Here is a 25,847-nt window from a genome sequence, read left to right as displayed (position 1 = left end):
TGCAGCAATGGCAAGTACAAATTTTCATACTGGGAATCATTTTCCCACTATTTTAACCATTTGTATTTATAATCCTAACCCCCTGCAGGAGTCTAGACGTGTCTTTTTCAATAGACATGCACACACCTTTCCTTGTAACCACAGTTTTATCTATTAAGGCAGGTGGTTACTGCTAAATTTGATTTCAGACAAAACTAAATGATTTTGTAACTCATCAACTACACATTATCATCTAACTTGTCTAAGTCTGACTAGTCTTACTATGTGCAAATAGTTAAATCCTTCAATATTTTAATCAGTCTCTAAAAACAAGGAAAACAGCTAACAGTCTAAAGAATTCACAACACATGTAACATCAAAAATGTAAACAACTTACTAACCCATCATGAAAACAAGGCTATCATTTTATAACCTCACTTTCCAAAAAACCTGTCTCATGTCAGTATATTGTTTATTTGAAATAGGAACATTTGATGTTCAGGTTTATCTAAGAAACACTTATTTGATTGATCTGGGTCTATAATGCTAAAAAGCACCAGATTTAAAATGCAACTTTTTGTTAACGGTTTGCAAGAACAGTTTGTTGTACTTCGACTATGTTCACAAACAGAATACGTCAACATGTAAAAGCAAAATGGACTAAAATTAAGTGAATTTGACAAAAACTGTGACTAAAAGAACAAAAACTTAAAGCTATATAATTTTGAAAGAAAACAAGAAGCATCAAGTATTACGTATAGGAATAAAATGTTTTATGAGGTGAAGTGGAGTAGGTGAAATGTTCTGCCATATGACAAGAATCCAAATTATACTTGGGAGCGAGTCAGGGGTAAAGGTGGTTCTGTGCCGCCCACATCTTATCCTTAATCTCCAGAAAATGATCATGAGACCCAAAACTAAGCCAGCATTAACAATTGCAACTGGTGTATATATTCACATGTGAATCATTTAAAATAGAAAAATAATGTAATGCATAAAAAATTCAAACAAAGCCGAAAAAACTAAAACTGATTAAATAAAAATGCATATTTACAGATGTGCAAATAAAAACTAGAATGTGAAAAAACTGTTTAGTCACTGAACACACCCAGTGACAACGTTAAAATGTCGAGTGCAAGTATCGTCTTGTCAGTTACTGTCGAGATTTACAAGAACTTAAAATGAGTTTTCTACTTTAACACTTTGCAACAGTGATCTTTTTTTTCTTCCGCCCTCACGGTCGCCGGCGAGATGAAACCAGCGTTTAATCACATTTTCAACCTCCAGCTCGGTCGTCTGTGCGCACGAGGGATTTCTTCTTACAGCCTCTAGAATATAGAAGGAATAGAGTTTTAAGCACATACAGACAACCAACATTTAATCATGACATGTGAAAAAATGATGTTTGTAGATTTCTGAGTTTCTAACCGATCACAACGCTTTTAAACTCCAGATTTTGGAACGGTGTTTTCCCATTAACGCCTCTCCAGTTCACTGTTTTGGCAAAGTCGTTTTTGATAGCCTGCTTCATGATTCGCCACACTGTGTCCTTCACATCAACTCCACCCAACAATCCAAGCTCGTGTACCTGTAAAACATTGCCAAAACATCTTATACAACATGCTTTCGTATCGAATGCAGCTCTTAAACGCACTCGGTGATATTCACCATTTTTCGCCTCGTTTCCGGACATGATCGAAGTTCGTTTTCGAGCTCGGTTAATGAATTGAGGTCTTCAATTGGAAAGTGTCTTTGACTTAAATGGTCCTCATCTGCGATCTCGCTGTCGTTGCTTGCTTGGAGATCCTGAACCATCATCATGATGCTCCTCTGTTGCTCCATAAGAATCTCCTGGTTTCTTAACACTTCATGAAGAAGCGCTGACACGTGAAACACAAGCGATGTAAGATTACCAACATCACAAATGTCAAAATAAATGAAAGGAAAGCTTACATTTTATGAACGGATCGCAGCATGCCGGGCTTTTTCTCTGGAGACTGGTGGTTTCTTGATGCCACTGTGACTGAACACTACAGTTTGCTTCCACTCTTCTATCGGTCTGAGAATGAATCTCCTTTTCCAAAGAATCGAACACCTTGTTGACTATTTTTACAGCCCTTCTTCTTATGTTATTGCGTCTGCTGTATGCCCACTTCCTTTCCATGACGCGCTGTCAACAGAGTTCGAGAATAACACTGCAATTAAAACCAATCAAAACATTTAACAGAAAAAAAAACACTAAGTTGTCAAATATGTGGCTAAAAGAGACAATCGAGTGGGGTCTGTTCTGCAAGTAGAAACCAGCAGCGGGAAATCCGTGGAATCTGCGAGTTGATATTTAAAAAAAAAAACGCATCAATTTACCTTATTGTATTGAAGATGCACCAGAGAAAACCAAAACAGCGCGAGGAGTGCGAAGCCGTTTGAAGTTCACCTCCACTGTGTGTGTGTGTGTTTGTGTGTGTGCGTAGAGGTAAATATGAGCGTAGGACTGCCACGCAACTTCCGGGTCCTGAGGTAGGCGGGTGCGCTAGCCGCTGGTTAGGCCTGACGTCATGCACCACCATATATGGAAGGTCAATACTGTTTCCGGGTCCAAACGCTCAATAACGGGACTCTTTACACAGCAAAGACGTCACAGAAACCGAATCTGAAGCGGCATAAAACCACGAAATTGTGTATTTACACAGACCGTTAATGCGGCTCTAAAGCGTCATAAATGCATTTACACAGGAATTAAAATTATGCGAAATAATGCTGAACATAACCACAAAAGCACTGTTCTAACAATATGCTAATAAAATAATGTCTTAAATTAAACGATATGAACTCCCCAAAAAATACTGACACTAACAATGCATACTTTAGTATTAAAGCAATATTAGGCTATAAATGCAACATTTTAAATGAATTTCCTAGCTAACACACACAACACATGGGTGTTGAGATCTGTCTGATTATAAGCATTCTTCCAAATATCTTTCTCTGTGTTCATCAGAACAAAGAAATGTATACACATTTGGAACAACTCGAAAGTGAGTAAAATATGACAGAATTTTTTTTATTTTTGGATTAAGTATCACTTTAACTCGCCTGTGTAAAGACGCCTTCAGATGCTATAGGCAAACAACAAAAATTGCAAATATATGCTTATGGCGAGCTATAAAACTATCGTAGAACCGCGATCCTAACCGTTATCTTCATAACGAAAGCCTACATGGCCAGTCAGCGATTTATTTTTCATCATTTATTCAAATATTGATGTCGTAGATTCCGTGAGCCTGGTGACTGTAGTGAGTTAATACATGTTTCGCTTAAATATGCAATATGAGTAAACTCTCATAAACAGCAGTAGCTCCACTTGAAATGAATAGATGCTTGGAAAATGTATTCCTTACGTCACCACTTAACAACTGAATGTGAAAGGTACGCTGCGTCCAAAATGGCATACTGTGACAGTACGTACTGAATGTGAATAAGTACCCACCTATCGGCCATTAAAACAGTACGTTCTATATAGTATGAGTGGGTGTAGTATGAATACATTTCCCCACATGGCTCTCACTAAATCTTTGGTGTTTCGAGTCTGACGTCATCACCCAAATGTGTTTTTTCGTTCATTTTAACAATCATAGGTAGTTTAGATGGTTAGAGTAAGGTTAGGGTTAGAGTGTGAGTTCGGGTAAAGGTTTCGTAAGACTTGAAACACCAAAGATTTAGTCAAAACCAACAGCCCACGCCCACGGATCTGACTCGAAACAAACAGTGATTCTGTTTGTTAACAGCAGATGTTCATCACTAATGACTCAATCATCACTATAATAATAATGAAAATCAATACAAATTCTGTCAAACAGGAGCTCAGAAAGGTGTTGGTTTTGGGATAAATCTGGGCCAGAATTGAAATGAACTGTTGTTTAAATTTGTGTCAGTTCTGCTTTATTTGTTTTGTTTTTGGCTGACATGCGGCATTGCTTTGGCTTGCTTGTGGCCCAAACCTGGCAAACAGGAGCGGACCACCCAAGTGCCATCATTCCATGCCATATGTGGGCCAGATGAGGGGGTATGGGGTGTAAGGTGTGGGTCAGATTTGGGCCGCACATATTTGCTATCTGGGGAGACGGATCATTTAAAATCATTTTGGCCTCGTTCAATGTACATAGCTCGTAGAGCTTGAACACTGGGGTAGTCATTAGGTCCAATAATCTTTGAAGCAGTTCCAACAATATACAGTAGTGTTTTACCGAGAGATTACCTTACCAAGTGGACAAGCTGTACCTAATAACACAGACTGACAAACATGATTTTCCTGTCTACTCCATACATCCGCAATCTTCTGAGAAATTACACTCTGATAAATGTATCCTGTTGTTAACAGCTAAAAACTAAAGTGTATTCATATTTTTGTTGTGTGTCTTAAAAGATGAACAGCATAAATTAAGTGCAATGCCAAAAAAAAACATCTTGATTTATTTTTAATTAACAATCATTTAAGTATTAACCAATTTTTCATAGTACATGTGCTATACACTACACATCATAAACTAAACATTACAAAATCAAAAGCTTTTGCACAGAAGGCGCACAATAATAATCAAAAATGAAACCTAACTAAATTAGATTAAACGGTAACCTAAAGTAAAAAAATGCTTAAAACATGCAATTAATCCTGAGGCATGTTTTATCCAGACGCTCATTAAGAAAATGTCCGTGGGCGTGGCTTGTTGGTTTTGACTAAATCTTTGGTGTTTCAAGTCTTACGAAACCTTTACCCGAACTCACACTCTAACCCTAACCTTACTCTAACCATCTAAACTACCTATGATTGTTAAAATTGACGAAAAAACACGTTTGGGTGATGACGTCAGACTCGAAACACCAAGGATTTAGTGAGAGCCCGTATGGTTCTGCTGTTCTGCAATCGGTCACTATCCGATCCACATTCACGAATCTCGCCGGAAGTAGTACACCATCCGGGTATTTCTCGCCTACTGTTTCTTGCATACTGAGGTTTCGGACACACTATTCATGACTCATACTCAGTTTCGCCTACTATATAGTATGGAAGTATTTCAGTCTTTATGGGACTGGGCTCGAGCTCATACCCTTTCTCAAAAGTGGCCTTTTAAAGAAAGACTTAAATTCTCAGAAGACTCCTTTTCAATCACACAATTGGCATTCAGTCTTTTGTCTTTGCTATGACGCGGCAGACAGAACCATTATTTCTTTGTCTTCATTCTGAAATCGTTTATTGTCTCTATTCTGCACATTGATACTAATCTGCACTAATCACATTTATTTAAAACTCAAAACTCAACCCAAGGTAACGTCATTTCTTTCTTTGGCAGATATCGACACCTAGTGGTCATATTTATTATGGAAAAGCTAAATTTGTAAGAAATCGTTTGTTGACCAAATAAAACGGTAGTTTGTTTATGTTGGACTTTTAAATTATAGTAATATTGTTGGGCTAACTCTTAAATAAACATGTACAATTCATATTATATGATGACAAAATATATTGAGTTTTACATTATTAACTGCATTGTACTTGTTAATTTGTATGTTAAAATGGCAGTTTGGAACAATACATACACGCTAAATCCAGACAAACACAGGTAAAACACTCCAATTCAAGTTTTGGTGTAGTAGATTTTTATTAGTTGCACAGTCTGCATCACAGATTGACTGAAATCTTATTTACTCACAACGTTTATACATACATGTATGTCGGGACTGCAGTTATAGACCAATAAATGTGCATTAACATCAAGTTTGACACCCTACAGAAGTGAAAAAAACGAACATTTAAATGCTATAATATACAGTTCTGAGATGATTTATCCATGGATGCTAAAGTGTTTCCCCTCGACAACACAACAGCTTATGTTATTACGTCACCAGTAGCAAATAAATGAGAGCTTCTATCATTTCGACATTTTTATACACGGCTGCTTTCTTGTTAGTGGCATGAGATTTTTCAATTGACGAAGTTGAAATCTGCATGGAGATGATTATAATGACAACGTTGTACAGTTATTGCTTATTTTGTTTGAACTCCAAGTCGGACATACTACAGCAGCACACAGTAGATAAGAAACAGTTAATATGAATGCAACTAATGAATTACTGTATCCAACACGGTCTGATCACTGGCAACGGCACCAATATCAGATTGCATGTGCAAAAAATCGAACCAGAAAAATCAAATTAACGGCCTAAAATAGGATAAATTACACCCTAAAACGGTTTTAAAATAAATAATAGCACGCAAGTAAACTCCAGCCACAACACTGCTGTACCCTGAGGTGAAGTGTTTTTAACTCTAAAAAGAGCAAATGATTAAAAAAAATAAAATGCTTAAATTTCAAATACTTACAAATGACAGTAAACAACAGATGGCTTTAAAGCTCATGTTAATCAATTTTTGTTGAAAAAACGGTTACATGCACGGACCACTAATACTAAGCCACAATTCTACACTACTAGAGTCAAAAACCACTTATTAAAATAGCCTTTTCATTAAGGGATCAATGCTTCCCATTGGGAAAACAAAAAATATGAACATAACCGCAACTTCTGAAGTTGGCAAAACACTATGTGTGAAGTGATCCTCCTTCATGCAAAGGCTAGTAGTCTTAAAGCAAAACAAAAACAATGCCAAACTGTTATAAAGCACACGACGGCAAAAGGGTCAAAACAAAACACCGGCATCGAAACGACTAAAATCCGCCAAAATCTTTAGGATTTCCTGACTGGGAACAGGATTCAATTATTTGGTAACATCCCTGAAAACAAAACTTTCCTTTTACGGTACACTTCCTGAGGCTAAAATGAAATATCCCAAAAGACGTACACACGGAACGTTTACACCTCAGCTTTGCCAACAAAATGAAAAATCAGATCTCTTAAAATGCAAAAAGACTTTGTGGTCTCACAATAAATAGAAGAGCGACCTGAATCGCTATAGATACACACGTGTTCTGGTTGTGACCTTACTGAAACCTGCAGAAATAAAAGTGTTTCAGCAAATTGATGTGAAGGTGCGTTTATGAATGGGTGTCGTCGGAGGGTCTCTGCAGCACGGCGCTGTATTTCATGGGAGCTCCGTAGGCCTTCAGCTGAACATTCAGAAGCGTGAAGATGGAGATCTCCTACAGAAGATAAACACACACACGAGCATGCTGTACGCTCAAGTTTCTATAGATTAGGTCCACAGAACCCGTTTCGAACCATCATTTGTCCGGTAAATGTTTAATAGCTTTAAAATAACATGCACCTGTTGTATGGAGTCCTTCTCTGGGTCATGGGTTTCCCAAACAAGCGTCATCTCAGGTCTCTTCCCAACTTTACGGAAGTGGAACGTCTTAAGTCCTTCTAATGACTTCACGACAGAGACAAAACGCTATGCATTACGTCGTGAATTATTCAGAATAAATAGATTTTCTAGACATTGGCGACTGAGTTTAGTTTCAGACCAAACATTTACAGGGGAATTACGGTCACGTCACAACGGCGGATGTTTTGAAAGTGATAGTTCACCCAAAAGTGAAAATCCGGTCATCATTTGCTCGCCCTCGTGTCATTTCATACCTGTAGAAATTCTGATGAACACAGAGAGAGATATTTGGAAGAATGGTACTCATTTTCAATTCTGTTGACATTATTGACTGCCATTGTTTGTGTTCCTCAATTCTTCAAAATATCTCACTTTGTGTTCAACAGAACAAAAACGTACAATATTTGTTTCCTACTATGATAGTGGATGATGTCCCAGGACTGAAAATGGCTCACATTCTTACAAATATCTTTCATAGTGTTTAACAGAACAAATACATGTATATAGGTTTGAGTAAATGATGACAGAATTCTCATTCTTGAGTGAACTGTCCCTTTAACGCAAATTGCAATAATATTTGTAATAGAATACGTTTTGTGTAATAAAGTGAAAGCCAGGAAAAGAAAAAAGCAACTTGACGTACGTTACAGTAAATTCGTTTCTGCACTCCAAAGCGAAGCACGAGGACATCGAAGGACTGATCCAGAACTCCCATCACCATGGCCTCGGAGTCCAGCGGACCGCACTCCTGCAAACACCACCACCACAACCAAGTCTTCATTTCACTACGATCCAATTCCATCCGATTGTTTTTTATGCACTGAATAACCTCATTCACTCCTAGTTCACCTAGTGAACCTAATTCACACTTCTAGTGTTCAAACTTTGTGCTTTTTATTTGTTGTCTTATTTGATTATAAATTGCTCTGTAGCACTTTTCTTGAAAACGTAAAGTGCTTTATAAAGAAAATGTATTATTATTATTATTATTAGACCTTTTTATTTTCTCGAGCGTATGATTGATGTGTTATTGTTTTTATTTGATTCTTGTCCGTGTCCTTTGCTGGAAAGCACATTGGTCAACGGTAGTTGAAATGAACTGTGCTTCATAAATAAATTGTCATAGTCATTATTATTCTTATGATGAAGTACACGGTGTGCGAGCGTTGTTTGCTTTTAGGTCAAACCACAATGATCAGGATTAGCGACGGGGACATTCTGCATTTATTTGAATTGCGTTCGTCACATTTTCTTGTACTAGCACTAAAAAGTCTTGTGAAAGAAATGAAATCAGCCCTGACGTTTACCTTCACAAAGATGCCGAAGAAAAGCTCCGAGCTCAGCTCTTGAACTCTCTTGGACGCGGTCTTCTTGTCATTGCATTGGGAAGCTTGTTTGTGAACTTCCTCTCCCGCGAGACCCAAACGCGGCCCGCAATCTGACAGCACGGAGAGAGTCCATCAACATTTAGCACCAAATCTCCAATGATAAACTGCAGTCTAGCGGTACACCGTGCAGCGTGTGCAGAATGCTGCAAATATTTGGCAACCTTCAAACATCAACACATGAGGCAGCTTTCTTGATAACGAAAGATTTTCTCTTGCCAAACGTTGGTCACAACAGAATTATCCCCTGAGGGAGTAACTCACTGAGGGAGGCGGCCAGTAGGCGGTGCACTATGACATCAGCGTAGCGCCGTATAGGAGAAGTGAAGTGCGTGTAGAGAGGCACGTTCAGGGCGTAGTGCCGGAAGAGCTTCTCCTCCCCCAGTGCCCCGGAACAGAAATACACCGCCATCTAAACATGACCAAAACATCATCTTTCAATATCAGTTGTCCTGCTTTTGCACTGTATACTCATCCGCATGGTGTTGAGCAGGAGCGCATCTTCACCTGCATCGGCCGGGAGCACATATGAGTGAGAACTTCCTTCCTGGCTGCGGCGTACTCTTCATCGCCGAGCTGCTCGTTCAGACTCCGCTGTCAAACACAGCAAACCTGTTAAACATTCATGAAACGTGGATCAGCATGGCAGCCGTGCTTTTTTACTCACGTGCAGAGCTCCGGATGAGGAGAGGTCGAGGTCAATGCCCATCTGATCGCAGAACTCCTGCAGGTCGTCCACCATCTTGCTCTGAGGCGGCGGGTGTCGCCGGAGGAGGGCCAGCTCTGGGGACGCGCGGTAGATGTGATGGGCCACCGCCATGTTCGCCAGCAACATCAACTCTTCCACCAGTCTGTGTGACAAAGGACTCAAACGCTCGATATGGATGCGGGGCACATTATGCAACGCTGGGACAGAAGGCGAGAACTTCAAGAGCAGTGAAAGAATGGCAAGCAGAAGAGACGCGAACAGTGCTGCCTTTAGTCGAGGGCGCCCACACTTACTTGTTGCTGTCCCGGTACTGATAGACGTAACAGCCCTGAGGCATGCCGGAGTCATCGTCAAGAGTGAAGGACAGCTTCAGCTGCATTAGTGAAAAGACAACATGTTAAAAGAAATACTTACACTTATTATGACAAAGCCGTAATGTATATTATAGAATCTGATTACAACAAAACAAGTGCTGGGAGTTGGATTACCTTACAGTACTTTTGAAAATGTACATAATCAGATTTAAGATTTCTTGCAATTTTTGTGAAAAACGATTTATTTTGCTAACAAAATCTAAATACAGACATTTTCCCCTTAATGTAAAAAACGATGTGTTTACTATTACTATTTTTTTCCAATGTTCTGTTTTTTTCCCATTATTAAAAAACATCTGTTAATGATTTGATTTGTATTATTATTTTTTTGTTCATTTTCCATAATTTTGTATGGTATTTAGTATTTAGTTTTGATTGTCATTGGCGTGAGCGGATATACGTACACGCCACACGTTTCAGTATGGAACGAGACCCAGACGCACATTGGCATCAAAGGTTTACGGTTTGCACAGAAATAAAAGGATTTAGCTCACAATAAATGGAGCTTGACCTTGCTATACAAGACTAGACGAGATGTTCTAGTTTAGCTAAATTAAAACTTTGAAAACGTTTCTGTTCATTGAAAACAAATCAAATATTGGCCTGAAGATTATTGGAAAAGCTTACACTTGTTTCAGTTTATTTCGTTTATTTAGTAAACAAAAACGAAAATACAATTTTATTAATCTTTTATAGCAACATAAACAATAAACAAATTAATAATAAAATGACAAAAGCATAAAACAAAATTGCTAAAACTTTTATTAAACTTCTAATAATCTAAAAATGAAAGCTACTTTAAAATATTAATGAAACTAAAAACAAAACTATAATAACTCTGCTCAGTCCTCAGTGTTTAACAGACCTTTCTCGCTATTAACAAAATATACAAAATGAACAAACAGTACAGTAATACAATCTGTCCCTGGAAGTGAACCAGTGTTCTGTAAAAACATCTTCCAGGTACTACAAGTTCTTTGGATGCTTATTATTTTTAACAGTTAAAACTAAAATGTACAATTATTTTCTTTAGTGTCAAAATGTGTCCTCCGACACCAAGGTCAATGGTAAAAACACTACCCGTAACTTTTGCCTCTATATAACCATCTCTACATATATAAAACTTGACAACTGAAATCAAACGTTGAGATTTTAAGACTTCAGCTTGACAGGGTAAGACGACAGATAAGATAAGACGACAGATTTCAACCGATTTTATGCTCTTTCTAGGGGTGTAACTATGTAATATCTGAAAATAGAAATAATTTAGCACTCGTTTAAACCGTTTAAATAATTTAGCACTAATTTAGTGCTCTGGCCACCTCTCTAGTCTACTGTACACTCATATTTTGAGTATGACTAAATGACCAAAAAAGAGAAAACACAAAATCTATGTGCTGTAAAAAGAAGATCCTCAGTTTAGAAACAGCGCTCTGGTGGTTTTGCGTGAATCATGAGCTCATGTTGTATAAGCAGAGATAAAGAGCCGGTGAACAGCTTTATGGCAGAAAGCCGGTGTGGTGCACTACGCTTAAACACTAGAGTGAGCCGCAACGCCTGAGGACATCACCATCCCAACAGATCCATCACTGTAGTCAAAGCAGACGCATGTTCTCGTATGTTTAGTTCATTTCTAGGTAACAAGTGTTGTGTTTAACATACCTTGTATTTTAAGAGATCTGCACACGTTCATTTATCTCCGTCTATCATCTCTTTATCCATGCATTTACAAAACTTTAAAATTCTGACTTTTATTCTGTAACTTACACCGTGTCATAGCGAGCCTGTGGATCAATGACTGGATTTGAACAGTTTTTACAATAACTGGGGTCCGCTGTTATAAAATGTACACGTTTGATATCTTTATGTTTTTGAATAAAGTGTGAGGTTTAGTTTTATTCATGAACCGTTAGAATTATTTTAGGCAGGAGAAATGCATCAACATATAAAGTGAATTTCACGTTGTTGTTGTGTGAGTTTTTTCACGTTTTGTTATGTTGCTGCTCTGTATTAAACTACTTTAAATTAATTTTTTTTACATGAATCTTCACTCCATAATCCATAATGACAAAACAAAAAACCGATTTGTGACAACTTGGAAAATTTACTAAAAACATAACGTGGAAAAAAAATGAAAGGGGTATGAATACTTTTGCAAGCCACTGTGTTATGGTAATATATAATGATTGAATTTTTAGAAGTTCTTTTTAGGGGTTCAGACTAATGCTGGGTGCACACCAAATGCGAATGAAGCGTTTTGCGCAAGTAAATTACATACAAAGTCAATGCAAAGAAGCGTATAGACGGAAACTCGCGGCAGGCGGTGCGAATGACGCCAATCCGGCGTAATAAAGTGCGTGGAATGCGATTGTTCGCGTTTGGTGTGAACCCAGCATAAGGCTCCAGATCCACGAGTCACGCCCGGTGTGGACAAAATGTAAAATTATAATGGGTTCTAATGCGTTCTATTGTCTCGCGCCGCATCCGGTGTAGACACGGTGTGAGGCGCTTTAACGCGGCTGACAACGGCAGTTGTGGGTGTTTGAACGGCGTTTTTTTTCAAGCGGAGACACGTTGGTTACTTTGATACGCTGAGCCTGAAAAATCCGCTGAGCGCCGGCGCTGAGCCTGCAGAAAAGAACGCCAGCTGCTGCCGTTTTCGAAAAACGCGGCGTTTCCATTGGAAACAATTGAACAAAAACACACCGTACGCCGGCAGAAGCTAACGGACACGGCCCCTAATTTCAATTATACAGACCTGTGCAAATAGTTTACACACAAAAGGGTCCATTTTTAAACTGTTGATGTTTTTAAAATAAATCAGCTTTTTGTATTTTTTATATATATATATTTTAATTGTATTTATTTATATGTAAATATTAAAAAATAACCCAGTATTGTATATCGTCTCACTGACTGATACAGAATGCAAAAATAGACTTTGTATAGTCAATACCCCGCCCTTTAAAAGACATTTAATTTGTTTGATTGATCCATCTGGTAATAAACGTCTGCTTATATCGTCGCAGGGAGCTTTGTCTAAAACGTGATGATGTCACACTTGGTCTGTCTGACCTGATCAAGCCGCAGGGCTCCGCCCTCAAACCGCTGAGCACGGAGTTGTTTGGCGATGTTGTGTAAACTGACGACGGCCTGCTGGATCTCTTGGATGGAGTGCTCCGGGGAGCAGGGCGGCAGCCCTTCAGCACTGAAGCTCTTGTCGGGGGCTTCGATCATACTCTGAGCGTGATCGTAACTCAGCTTAATGCAGGAACAGATGACCGATCGACCGAACCATTCGCTTAGGATCTGCAGGACATACGGAAGCAACACTACAGAAAACACCCGACTGGTATTTGGGAGGAGTGAAGGCGTCTCTGACACGCAGTACCTTGCCCTCTGGAGACAGCTTCCAAACGACAGAGAAGGTCAAGCGATCCGTCAGAGGGTTCAAACTGCACAGCTCCTCACACAGAAGACGAGGCAACATGGGGATCACCTGCAGGCAAACACACGCGTGTCAAAATACAAACTACTACAGACATTTACAACATCTTCAAAATGTCCTTGCGTGTAAAAACACGAGAGAAACATTTGCAAAAAAGGCCCAGATCTCATCCAATCACATTTGATCTGTGTGTTCATTTCGCTCCGATGAAAAAAACCCACTGTGTACCAAATGAAAGCGTTGAACTGAGATCAATGAAACGTACTGGGTATCATCGTACCTACCGCAAGGCCGATAAACAGACGCTAGCCCTAAGCTTTGTTTTCAGCATGACAATCACCTTTGTACGTTTCTAATATAAACTTGTCTTTAGACATGTTGAAGTCGAAATTCCACAATCTCGTTCAGGAATCCCGTTATTTTGTAAACAAAGCAAGCTCAAAATAGTCTACAACACTGTGATAAATCAACGAGTAAAGAGCCGTCTTATGTGAACGAGAAACAGATTTATGTGCTTTTAAAAATGAGACAGCTAGAAAACATCAATGAAGTTGCAAAACACCCAGTGGAATGTGATATATGTCACAAAGCAGAAGTGAGTCGGAACAAAAAAATGGAAGTGATCCGAGTGGTTCGAGATTTGAGTAGACAACTAAAAGACCCTGAATGATGTATAAACTTGATTTGGTTTGGGATAGTTCACCCAAAAATGAAAATTCTGTCATCATTTATTCACCCTCGGGTTGTTCCAAACCTGTATACATTTCTTTCTTCTGCTGAACACAAAGGAAGATATTTGGAAGAATGTCAGCAACCAAACAGATCGCATCCCCCATAGATCTGTCACAAGCATTCTTCCAAATATCTTCCTTTGTGTTCAGCAGAACAAAGACATTTGTACAGATTCGGAACAATCTGAGGATGAGTAAATACAGAATTTTCATTTTTGGGTGAACTGACCCTTTAAATTGTGACGTTATTTTCTAAATCACACCCCCAACGTTTTTCTGAACACAATACGGGAAAAAGAAATGCAAGGCTTACGATAAAACTAGGGATGTGCACGAATGTTCGAACCGCAATAATTATTTGTATTTTCCATAAGAATAAGAAACTGCGTCACCACAGGGTTAAGTTACGCTACAGAAGACCTTATTAGAATTGTCTCGTCTTATTTAACGCTTCTTCACTTCATCTGTAATGATTTTATAATATACAGAAAATATAAAAAATCATTTGTATGCGTTCCTAAATCTTTGTTCACTCAGATTGCAAGTTAGTTTCAATATTTTAAGTTCACACAAGGCGGCCTGTCCGGATGCGTGTTATGCTCTGCTCACGTCACCATATTAAAGGTGCAGTTTGTAAAAACCGCCGCTAGAGGGCGCACGATCAAAACAACAACAATGGCGTAGCTTGATGATGCTGTGAAGGAGCGTGGAATGATGGGATCTGTTATCTTCAACTCCACCGCTGATGGCCATCAATCAGATGGGAACAAGAAATCATGTTAGCGGATGAGGTAAAGTTTTATAACTGTTGCGAATAATTGTGGTCCATAAAAAAGTGACTGCTCGAAACAAGCTAGTGGCTTGCTAGACGCTAGACACTCCTTCCGCATTTGTCCACGACACTGTTGTCATGCGGTTTCTACGTCAGTAAAGGCGGTAACGGAGGGGAACGCGGATATGACGCCATTGACAGGCGACCGCACAGCCCCGTGTCACAGTTTAGAATGGCCTTTTCCTCACGATTTACAAGTAGTTGGAAACATTTGAGATATTGCAAGTACTCAGCTGAACAAAATATACACTCACCTAAAGGATTATTAGGAACACCTGTTCAATTTCTCATTAATGCAATTATCTAATCAACCAATCACATGGCAGTTGCTTCAATGCATTTAGGGGTGTGGTCCTGGTCAAGACAATCTCCTGAACTCCAAACTGAATGTCAGAATGGGAAAGAAAGGTGATTTAAGCAATTTTGAGCGTGGCATGGTTGTTGGTGCCAGACGGGCCGGTCTGAGTATTTCACAATCTGCTCAGTTACTGGGATTTTCACGCACAACCATTTCTAGGGTTTACAAAGAATGGTGTGAAAAGGGAAAAACATCCAGTATGCGGCAGTCCTGTGGGCGAAAATGCCTTGTTGATGCTAGAGGTCAGAGGAGAATGGGCCGACTGATTCAAGCTGATAGAAGAGCAACTTTGACTGAAATAACCACTCGTTACAACCGAGGTATGCAGCAAAGCATTTGTGAAGCCACAACACGCACAACCTTGAGGCAGATGGGCTACAACAGCAGAAGACCCCACCGGGTACCACTCATCTCCACTACAAATAGGAAAAAGAGGCTACAATTTGCACGAGCTCACCAAAATTGGACAGTTGAAGACTGGAAAAATGTTGCCTGGTCTGATGAGTCTCGATTTCTGTTGAGACATTCAAATGGTAGAGTCAGAATTTGGCGTAAACAGAATGAGAACATGGATCCATCATGCCTTGTTACCACTGTGCAGGCTGGTGGTGGTGGTGTAATGGTGTGGGGGATGTTTTCTTGGCACACTTTAGGCCCCTTAGTGCCAATTGGGCATCGTTTAAATGCCACGGCCTACCTGAGCATTGTTTCTGACCATGTCCATCCCTTTATGACCACCATGTACCCATCCTCTAATGGCTACTTCCAGCAGGATAATGCACCATGTCACAAAGCTCGAATCATTTCAAATTGGTTTCTTGAACATGACAATGAGTTCACTGTACTAGAATGGCCCCCACAGTCACCAGATCTCAACCCGATAGAACATCTTTGGGATGTGGTGGAACGGGAGCTTCGTGCCCTGGATGTGCATCCCACAAATCTCCATCAACTGCAAGATGCTATCCTATCAATATGGGCCAACATTTCTAAAGAATGCTTTCAGCACCTTGTTGAATCAATGCCACGTAGAATTAAGGCAGTTCTGAAGGCGAAAGGGGGTCAAACACCGTATTAGTATGGTGTTCCTAATAATCCTTTAGGTGAGTGTATAACACTAGCTTAGTGGTTTTTGGATATTTTACTGCAAAATTGTTACAAACTGCACCTTTAAAATGTTTTAAGCCACATAATTCGTTAACATTACTTACAAAAATACCAACATAATATTAAATTATTAACATTAATTTATTTATTACCATAACTTGTTCAAAACGGTTGATCTTTGTAAATTCATATTCGTTCGCGTTCGTTAAAAAATATATTAACTAATGCTAATTTCAACAACTTGAAACATAAAAATGTACATTTCACTGCAACTAATGTTAATGAATTTGGCTTCGACATAAGACCGGTACCTTTCTCCATACCTAAAAGCCTGAATTTACCTCTTAAGAAGTTCAAATAGTGTTGTCGCCTTCAAGTTACAGTCTGTAAATAAATGCGCACGGATGTTGTTTTTTTTTTAAACGCGCTGTAATTCCTTATTTACCTTATTATTTATTGATGCAAATGCAATGCAAAGCTAAACCAGACAGACACTGACCATGAAACGGCAAAAAAAACAATATTTCTATGCAGTGGTGATCAGCAGGATCAGTAAATATCTTCCTCAGATGACGCTCACGTAATAAACAGGACAACAAGCACTACAATGGCTCAGTCTTTGTTTTTAGGATCTTAACAGTCGGCATGGAGGTATCAAGCCCGTTTACTTGACTTATTATCAACATTATAAATAATAAAGCCAGATCTGGGTTTTGTTAACCGGCTGAGGAACTTTCTCCAAAACAAAATAAACAAGATAACCATATACCACAGACTGTCAATATACGTTGCGTTTTGTTAGTTTTGTCTTTGCATGATTTCGCTCCGTGCAGTTTTAAATGCAGTTTTTATGTATCTTTCTATTTTTTCTTATTTTCCAATGTTGCTAATCTTTTCAACATTAAAAAACCTATATACCGGATATAATATTAGTGTGTTATGAATATTTAATGATAATTATAAGCTTGATGTGAAATCGTGACTAAATAAAAACGTAACAAATTACTTCATTTACATAAAGGAATTTTCGAATATTCGTTTTTTATGAGCTCAAATATTCAAATATGAAATTATTGAAAAATGTCCATCCCTAGATAAAACTAATAATATATTATTTCGCTATTAATATAATCGTCTGCTTAATGATCATTGAAATTGTTGTACTTGATCGTTGAAATTTTCAATGAATTTGGCGAACAATGATGGATTAAGTTTTTCATCAAACATGCTTATTGGACACCACACCCTACTCCCATTTCAGATCTTCTTTCAGCTCATGTGCATGTCCAACAAAATGCCACGCTGTCAAACACTCAGACTGCTGCCTACAGCATCAACATGGATTTCACTGACATCTACATCTGCACTGCAAGGTTTAAGCCACTCACACTTACCAACTTAATATCAATTGGTCGGTCAACTTGTAACTTTCCCCCATTTTTATATAAAAAGAAAATATCACTTGCACCTTTTGGACGAGATAGACACTTGTGGCTCTTCGGCTGGCGATTTGATCCAAAGCGTTTCCTTGCTCCACAAAATAACTCACATCTGCTATGTGAACACCCACCTCAAAATTACCTACACCAGAAAGAAGACAAAACTGCATCATCACAAATTGTGACTTAGATTTATAAAAAATTTAAAAAACACTGATAAACATGAATGTTCAAATTCAGAGTATGGAAACACACCATCTGAGAGTTGTTTACAGGACAGTGCATCATCCAGATCTCTGGCTGTAGCTGGGTCAATCGTAAAAATGCATTCTTTTCTGAAAAAGAATAAATACAAAAATAAAGCATTTAAACAAATGTAGTTTCCTAAACATACGCACTTATACAAAAATCTTCCTGCATATGCAAAGGTCTATAGGTTACCTGAGATCTCTTCTTCTGGAAAGCTCCTGAGCAGGAATACTCCAGGGCAGATCTCGAGGGAGACATCCCAACACCTCCTCGGAAAATTCGGAAAAGTCCACGTCATATTCGGTCAGGATGCCCTCTGTTTCTGGCTCTATTTCACCTGCCTGTCCTAATGATTTCATAAGTCGCCTTCAACCACAGAGGAGCAACATTTAAGTCTCTAACAGAATCCAAAGAACCTCCATGTTAATCTCAGAAACTACATTTCCTAGCGAGTCCGCAGACGGAGAACTCACCCGTCAGCGAAGTTGCTGTCTGCTGGCCAGTGTGTGATTCGACAGACGAAGAGTATGTTTTCATAGTCCCCAGGTCTAGAGATAAAGTCGGCGGGACAGTCTGCTAGAGGCACGTTTACTCTTGGTACCCGGTGGTCCACAGGAGAAAACATGGCAAAATTCTTGCCGGGGAGAAATTTCAGGAAGCCTGACGCTGCCCTGGAGTGCTTCGGTTCGACAATATACACAACCTGAAATACATCCATGTACAACGGTTAGAACATAAATAACTCAAGCATTTATATTTTTATGATCATTTCTTATGCATTAATATGCTGAATACCTAAATGCACTCTAGGTAGGGTAAGCCTAAACATCATCCTTAATTGTTTGTTTATACACATTACAACCAACATGAACGTATTTGCAATTGTTAAATTCATGAAAAATGCAATGAATAACCAAAACATCGTGTTGTCCTAAAATTGTACATTCTCAATATTCTTTTGAACAAATGACTAACCTTTCCAGTTCTTTGAACATTTTTGTCTGAGCTTGATTCAGAACTGTTGGATGGATTTACATTTTTGACAGATTGTGTCATGACAGGGGCTATAATAAAGAAAAACAGAATCAATTTGATTGCTGATCTGGTTGATTTTATGGTCTGTATACTCGGTACTTTACCATATCACATTGGCGTACCTCAGGGTTCGGTAATTGGTCCGGTCCTATTATTGAACACTCAGAATTTCCTACCACTGGGATGCGAAAAACCCCATCCTCCTGTCTAATCGATCTTTTATTTTAAAAACTCTTTTTAGGGGCACTTGACCTACTAACTCACACTTGCTTTCTAAACCCTACTTTTGTTGAACTTTTTTGGCCAATGAAACAGTTTTGTTGTTACGGTCTCCTATGAATTGCTTGTGTTATAGTATTCTTCTTTTCTTTTTGGACAAAAGCGTCTCGTGAAAGAATCAATTTATACATTATAAATGCAATTCAGCTGAATTGTGATGCAAACTGCTATTTGGATTGTAAACAAAATCTGACTGTCAAACAGCAAGACAAGGGTCATTTAAGGACATAGAAATAAGTCATGAGGATCCGAGTTTTGGAAAAGGGAGGTGAATGGCTCATTCATTCGGCAAACACAATCATGTCTTTCTTTGCCTGCTCACTTCATGCCTCGTATCAGTCCTGACACTCTGGAATCCGCTGCAGTCTTTGAGCTACGAACGTTTAATGATTTGATATGTAGACAACTTCGGAAGGCATGTGCAAACAAAGAGATCTGGACTTGGTAAAGAGCAAAAATGATCTCAGCTCTTTGCTGTTTGGTTCTGTTTAGTTCTTTCTCATTGAGTGACTCAACAGTTTTAATCCTCATCTTGTTACTCGCATTAGTCAAGAGACATATACAATAAAAGTCCCCTATACACTCATAGCTGAACTGATTTGCAGGACGTTTCGCTTTAACAACTACAGAAATACAACAAAGAGTTCAAATAAACCATATGATTGGCTTATAGCACAGGTCAGAGCAAACAAAACAGTTTATTTAATCTACTGACATGCACATTGACTATCTATTGAAATAACAAACCTTTATACAATTTTGCAGAACCAAAAGCTAGCTGTAAAGTCTAAAGACCAGTAAAAACAAACATACCTTTATCGTGAAGACTGACACTCTCCATTTTTCTGACCACCTCATCACCTTCATCGTAATGGGCTTCCACTATGACATCAGGAACCTTCTTCTGACTGGCTGAACTGCTTCCATTTGGGTCTCCATTGACTGCCTGCAAAATACATTTACCACGTTAGGTTTAGTGGTGAAACGGATCGCCGTTGATCCGTAAGGATCTTGCTCTGCGGTTCGGAATGCATGTGACCCACGGATTAACTATGTTTATTCATCACATTTAAGACGAAAAGAGAAAGTCAATCGAGATACGTACTCCATGACCGCCACCTCATAACACCCGTCACATTTATAATCTGATCTCTAGAGATCCATTTGCCAACTGTTTACTTTGACTGCACGTTTACATCATATTTATTTGTCATACATTTTAGTAAAATGCAAAAAAAAAAAAAGTGTAAGAGTTGACTAATTAAGCGACACCTTATATTTCCTGACACTTCAGACCCTACATAAATATATCTAGTTTTTCTTCAGAAATGGTGTTTTACAAAAACAATCATTTTTCTTACTGCTTATTCGTCAATTACCCACATGCAGATATTTCCTAAATATTATACGTATGTGTTTATAAATACAAAATAAATATGCATAGACATATATTATTATAAACCCAAACTCTTATTCTGGATGCGATTAATCGTGGAACAGCCCTGATGCATTGATGCCGTCACTGTGCATTAACAAAACATCTGTGCAAGAGCGCTTTTTACAGCATATGTTCACCTAATGTAATTAGTCGAGTAAAAAAAGATTGTTTCTTTCAACTGCGGTTTCACGGTCTCTCTGCGCCAGTATGAGGTCAGGCTGAAAGGTTCTTGGTTGCTATCCATATACTTGACTTTAGATGATAGTGGATCACCTTACATGACTGCAAATCTCAGAATAAATATATTTGTGCCTTTAGGGTGTGATAGCTACATTTTCTCTCAGTTTAATTGCTTTCCTGCGCCGCTGATTATTTACAAAGCGTCTTCTTGACACATCTTGCCTTGTAGCATTTTAAGATTTCCTGACACAAAACTGCCCACACATGCACACATATCTAGATGTACCAGCTTCAGCGATGTGGCTTGTATACGGAAGGTTTATATAACTTTCAAATGAAGAAAGTGACATTTCCATGAATATATAAAGATTTAAAACTAAAGATAATATATCAATTGAAACAACATTTCCAAAATACCCACACAGAACAATCTTTGAAAGACCTTGGGCAGATCTTACAAAATATAAAATCATAAAACTGATATAAATCTACAAACACGTATGAGGTGAACATAAAATCATGAATAATCTCGAGTTGAGATCCAGATCCAGTGAGCGCAAAGGCTTTGCTGATGCTCATGTCTTTTCTAGCATTTGACATTGAACTACTAGCCGAATTGATTTCACAAAACCACACGTTGAAACACGACGCTGAAGCTTTTCTGGAAATAATCATCGCTAGGTAACATTTAGCAATGGGTTATGCAAGGCAGTCCTTCTCTTTCTGTTCCAGAGACAACAAATCATGAACTGACGGCTACAGAACATCAAAGAATGTTCGAGTCGTACCCACGCGCCTGTAGGCCTGATGAGTCTATAATAGGAGCGCATCTTGCCATTAAAGTTAGTAAATCTGCCAAACGCCGAGTCAATTATGATGAAAGTACCTTCCATTGTTCAGGGGGGAGGATTTTCACAACAACAACGTCTCCGTTCAGAGCCCTGTTACGAGCTGCAATCCCGTCCAGAAAGATATCAGCCGACCCGTCCTGCAACAACACATCTGAATGACACGGACGCAACTACAAGTAACCTACACGTTGTGAAGTTATATAAATAACAAACAGTGTCTAGAACGTGTGCGTTCAGGAACGATTCAGTACTTACTGGAGACGGTGTAAAGGCTTCTTTATACCTCTTAGGGTTTATTCTCAGTGCACCCTTGAATAGAACGACACGAATGTTCAGATTGTGATGACCGCATGCTACATTTGCACTCGCAACATACGTTTGCATGCATTTACCTGAATGAGTTCTCCTCTCTTCAGGCCGGCAGACACGTTCTCGGTAGACATGTAGTGCTCGAAGAGCGGCTTCCGTGAACCTCTACCACGTCCAGTGTTTTTATCTTTGTTGTTTAGTCGCACACTTTCTTTTGGAACTGTGAAATCAAGAATGCTATTTTACTCTCATTTTAAGTTAACCATGGTGTAGTTAAACTGAGGTTATACAAATTGTAACGAATCAGACAAAACATTGCTGCTCATACTGTAAATATATATATATTTTGCAAACCAGTCAATGAGCAGGCTAAATGACCATGCCGGTTGATATCCAAGTGTTTTACGTCAACTGTGGAATCGATAAGATTCAAACGATACCCAACCCTAGTCATACCAAGTGCAAAACAATGGAAGCCATGCATTCGAAATAAAAGGACGTTTTACAGGCTTGTTTGAATAACTTTACACCGCACAACATGCCACTCATTTACATCAGATGTTCAATCTGAACCTATGAAGTAATGGTAAACAAATATAAACACAGCTAATGCACAAGATCAGGGGCCTGAAATGTTGCATATGCACAAAATGGGCATCGAAAAGTGCGTTCACAATTTTAGAATGTATAAAAACATAAAGTTCGCAAATATATAAACGAAAATATAAACAGAATATCAAATAGTGGGCGTGGCATGCGTTTTCCACTGTGAATTGGTTGGATGGATAAAACAGGTGTTGCATTTTGAAATGGAACTGGTAGCAGACTGACAGGTGGAGGGGAGGAGCTAACAGATGGGCAGACATGCATGCGTTTTGATTGAAGATGAATTTTAAAAAGAGAATGACTCACGCCGATACGCTATTTATAATAAACACTGCAATATTCCCTGAAAAATTTGGATTTGTAGTTTTTCATTTCACCGGGACTTTAAGGTCACTGAAACATTTTGGGTAGAAATGAGGCCTGGTTTTGAAACCAAATACCTGGAGTCTGAGGAGCTTTTTTGTTCTGCGAATTCCCAGCAGCCACGGTATCGACTTTAGGACCGCACGCCTCCTTGGTTTTCTTGTCCGAATTTCCTTTTGATTTCCTCTTTTTTGATTTCTTCTTAGCCTGTTCCTCTGGACATGAACCGCTGAACTGTGGAGCGTCGCTTTCCTCAGATCCCACCAGACTCGCTTTCATGTCTTTCTCACTTTTCTTCTGTCGCCGTTTTGAGGGAAACTTTTTGGACACGGCTGCCTTTTGTACCTCTGCTGTGGCGTTCTTTTCAAGCGCGCCAGGTTTCCCACCCTGGTCTTCAGCGTTTGCGACTTGATGTCCACTCTGTTGAGATGGAAAGCCATCGCTGGAATACGATGACTCTGAATTGGCCTTTCTTCGCCGGTTAACCTCATTTTTGACAGACCTGCTATCTGACGCGCTTGCGATCTCCTCTGTCTGCACTTGCTGCTGCTCTTCAAACGCTTGCAAGTGAGATCGTAACTTGCCATTTTGATGCCGATTCAGAAGTTGGGGATGCGTGTCCTTGTGGGACCGGGCCAGATTTTTGCCAGCTTTCCCATCTCGGGGTTTAGTGGTTCTCTTTACTTTAGGTGATGACTCCATTATCTCCGTTTAAAAATTTGCTGTGAAAAAAATCAACTTGTCAGGGGTTACCCTACACCAAAATTAGCTTTGGTCAAGTTTACAAAGCCAATAATAGCTCTCAATTATGTTCAATGAGTCTGTTTATCATTTAATGTAAATGTGTTTCTGGGCCCCAGAAAACATGAATTCCATATAATGACCACATTTAAAAAGAAGCAACACTAATCTGCATAGTAAAATGTTTTCAAGACAAATACAAAACAATGCAATACAATACAATACGGTTTCATTGGCAGACAAATGTTAGAATTTGTGTTTGATCACACCATTTAAAACGCGCGCGCGCGCACACACACACACACACACACACACACAGGCAAACAGACAGACAGACAGACAAGACACACAGATAAATAAAAATGCCCATAGTTCAAGAAAGACTGTTATTTAACTCATATTTTGCACAAAAAAGGTGATCTATGTGGTAGTTGATAATGTGAAGTAATTTTCCAGACATGGCATCTTTCGTCGCAAAAGCACAGTTTACATAATTTCCTCTGAGTCACACTGCTGTACAACAAGCGAAACGGCAACTAGCGCTACAAACCTTTTCAATAAAGTATACTTGTATCTTGCTTTAAAGGTATGTGAAACACACATGTAGGACTCACCGTCTGTATCTGAGGTTTATCAGCAGTAATGTTCTAACCAGACCAAAGACCTTGGACAACAACAATAACTGCGCCGCTGCTGCTGCTGCTGCTGCTTCTTCTTCTTCTTCTTGGCGGGTGGCATCCAACGTTAAGGTGCATTACCGCCACCTACCATACTGGAGGGTGGACCAAGTTACTACCAGAACATATACCCTATACTTTTTTTAACACAGTATACTGTACAACAAGATGTACATTCTGCAGAAGGCATATAATAATACATATTCACATTAATACATATTAACATGTACATCCCAGAACAAAAAGCCCAAGAGTCCAATGTCCATTATTCAAATGTCTTCTTTGCTTTTTATTAACAATGCTTTGCACGCTGGTGCAGTAGTCCTTAAACTCCTGAAGAAAATGAATGAAATTTGGCTTAGCTCCTGTCCATTTTTTCTTATGTGTGTGAAATTTTTCCTAAATTATTAACAGTTATATTTACATTTACATTTAGTCATTTAGCAAGTTTGAAGTTATTATTATTTTCACTGGAAAAATATATACACATTTCAAAAACATTTAACTTACATATAATGTCTGTTTTCTTTCCAATAAAGTTTTCCATATCCACCCAAAAAAACTTGTGTATACAATTATAAAACAGATGCACAATAGATTCTTTCTCTATTGAACAGAAATCACAGGAATAATCAATATCTCACTGAAATCTCTCTAACACACTTTTAGCTGGATATACACCATGTAAATGTTACATCTTTTACCTTATTATTTAAACATATTTATATATAACTATTATGTGTTATATAACTAACTGCGCTTTTTTCCGGGTCTCTTAAATCAAGCGCTGCTGTTGCATTGTGGGAACTGTAGTTTTGTGGGTGGGTTTTCGTGATTTTGGTCAGAAAACACTTTTTTTTTTCGTCAAAACATGTCAAAAATATATCCGCATTCACCTACAATTTGATTACTAAAACTATTAAAAAATATGTATTTTTTTATCTGCAGGAAGTTCCTTTTATTAGCCTAGCCCTATAAATAGGAGGAATGCGTTACAATACCAAGGCAATTGATTTGTTGCTAATCGGGCAATGCAATCTCCACAATAAAGTTTCACTAAAGATAAGAACTATAATCTGCACTAAACCTTTTGCTTTTATGAGCAGCAAAGCTGTTTCTAGGGGCTACTATATTGTTCCTTTATAAACATAAACACTTTATTCACGTTAAAATGTATCCAAACATACACTTCTTAAGATACATTCTAAATATTTGGCAAAAAAAGTATGGTTTAAAGTTTTGCGAGAGTTAGCTCGTTTTAAACGAAATAAAATGTTTTGTTTGCTTGATCCTGAAAACACTGGAATATTTCTAAAAAGTTGGACAAAAAATGATGATCATCAAAGCGCCTAAAGGAAATTGACAATCCTTACGAGATGTCAGTATGTAAATAATCGTGACATCACAGCTGGATTATA

The 25,847-nt window shown here is 38.6% G+C and overlaps 2 protein-coding genes across 4 annotated transcripts; both read right to left on the bottom strand.

The window, feature by feature from the left end:
• Positions 1-902: 902 nt before the first annotated feature.
• On the bottom strand, positions 903-2,482 carry LOC130554228 (uncharacterized). 3 transcript variants are annotated; one of them, XM_057333740.1, is made up of 5 exons: positions 2,344-2,482; positions 1,933-2,149; positions 1,648-1,859; positions 1,408-1,567; positions 903-1,307 (listed from the first exon to the last, which is right to left on the bottom strand). In XM_057333740.1, the coding sequence occupies exons 2-5, from the start codon at positions 2,141-2,143 to the stop codon at positions 1,156-1,158; spliced, it is 735 nt and encodes a 244-aa protein (XP_057189723.1). In that variant the 5' UTR covers positions 2,144-2,149; positions 2,344-2,482; the 3' UTR covers positions 903-1,155. The 3 variants fall into 3 exon arrangements, with proteins under 3 accessions (XP_057189723.1, XP_057189725.1, XP_057189724.1); XM_057333742.1 differs by having other exon boundaries at positions 1,648-1,844; XM_057333741.1 differs by having other exon boundaries at positions 1,933-2,174; positions 2,344-2,475.
• Positions 2,483-5,617: 3,135 nt separating this feature from the next.
• dis3l2 (DIS3 like 3'-5' exoribonuclease 2) lies at positions 5,618-24,500 on the bottom strand. The gene is made up of 21 exons (XM_057333618.1): positions 24,367-24,500; positions 23,089-23,733; positions 22,126-22,262; positions 21,989-22,042; positions 21,769-21,870; positions 20,078-20,210; positions 18,926-19,014; positions 18,424-18,653; positions 18,143-18,316; positions 17,957-18,036; positions 17,731-17,843; positions 13,178-13,285; positions 12,862-13,095; positions 9,706-9,785; positions 9,371-9,554; positions 9,211-9,297; positions 8,968-9,115; positions 8,626-8,756; positions 7,962-8,066; positions 7,259-7,363; positions 5,618-7,133 (listed from the first exon to the last, which is right to left on the bottom strand). The coding sequence occupies exons 2-21, from the start codon at positions 23,711-23,713 to the stop codon at positions 7,029-7,031; spliced, it is 3,024 nt and encodes a 1,007-aa protein (XP_057189601.1). The 5' UTR covers positions 23,714-23,733; positions 24,367-24,500; the 3' UTR covers positions 5,618-7,028.
• Positions 24,501-25,847: the final 1,347 nt, after the last annotated feature.

This window comes from Triplophysa rosa, linkage group LG5 (assembly GCF_024868665.1).
Source record: "Triplophysa rosa linkage group LG5, Trosa_1v2, whole genome shotgun sequence".
Classification (NCBI taxonomy): domain Eukaryota; kingdom Metazoa; phylum Chordata; class Actinopteri; order Cypriniformes; family Nemacheilidae; genus Triplophysa; species Triplophysa rosa.
The sequence above is the reverse complement of the archived record's forward strand: the minus strand, read 5'-3'. Positions and strand labels throughout refer to the sequence as shown.

Bases quoted from the DNA above. Each gene is read 5' to 3' on its own strand.
- LOC130554228 (XM_057333740.1), bottom strand. From the start codon at position 2,143: ATGGAAAGGAAGTGGGCATACAGCAGACGCAATAACATAAGAAGAAGG. The intron at 1,860-1,932 runs GTAAGCTTTCCT...TTCACGTGTCAG, and splicing joins CTGCGATCCGTTCATAAAAT to CGCTTCTTCATGAAGTGTTA. The intron at 1,308-1,407 runs GTTAGAAACTCA...TCTATATTCTAG, and splicing joins GTTTAAAAGCGTTGTGATCG to AGGCTGTAAGAAGAAATCCC.
- dis3l2 (XM_057333618.1), bottom strand. From the start codon at position 23,713: ATGGAGTCATCACCTAAAGTAAAGAGAACCACTAAACCCCGAGATGGG. The intron at 18,037-18,142 runs GTAACCTATAGA...ATTCTTTTTCAG, and splicing joins TCCAGAAGAAGAGATCTCAG to AAAAGAATGCATTTTTACGA. The intron at 9,116-9,210 runs GTGAAGATGCGC...GGTCATGTTTAG, and splicing joins TGTGCTCCCGGCCGATGCAG to ATGGCGGTGTATTTCTGTTC.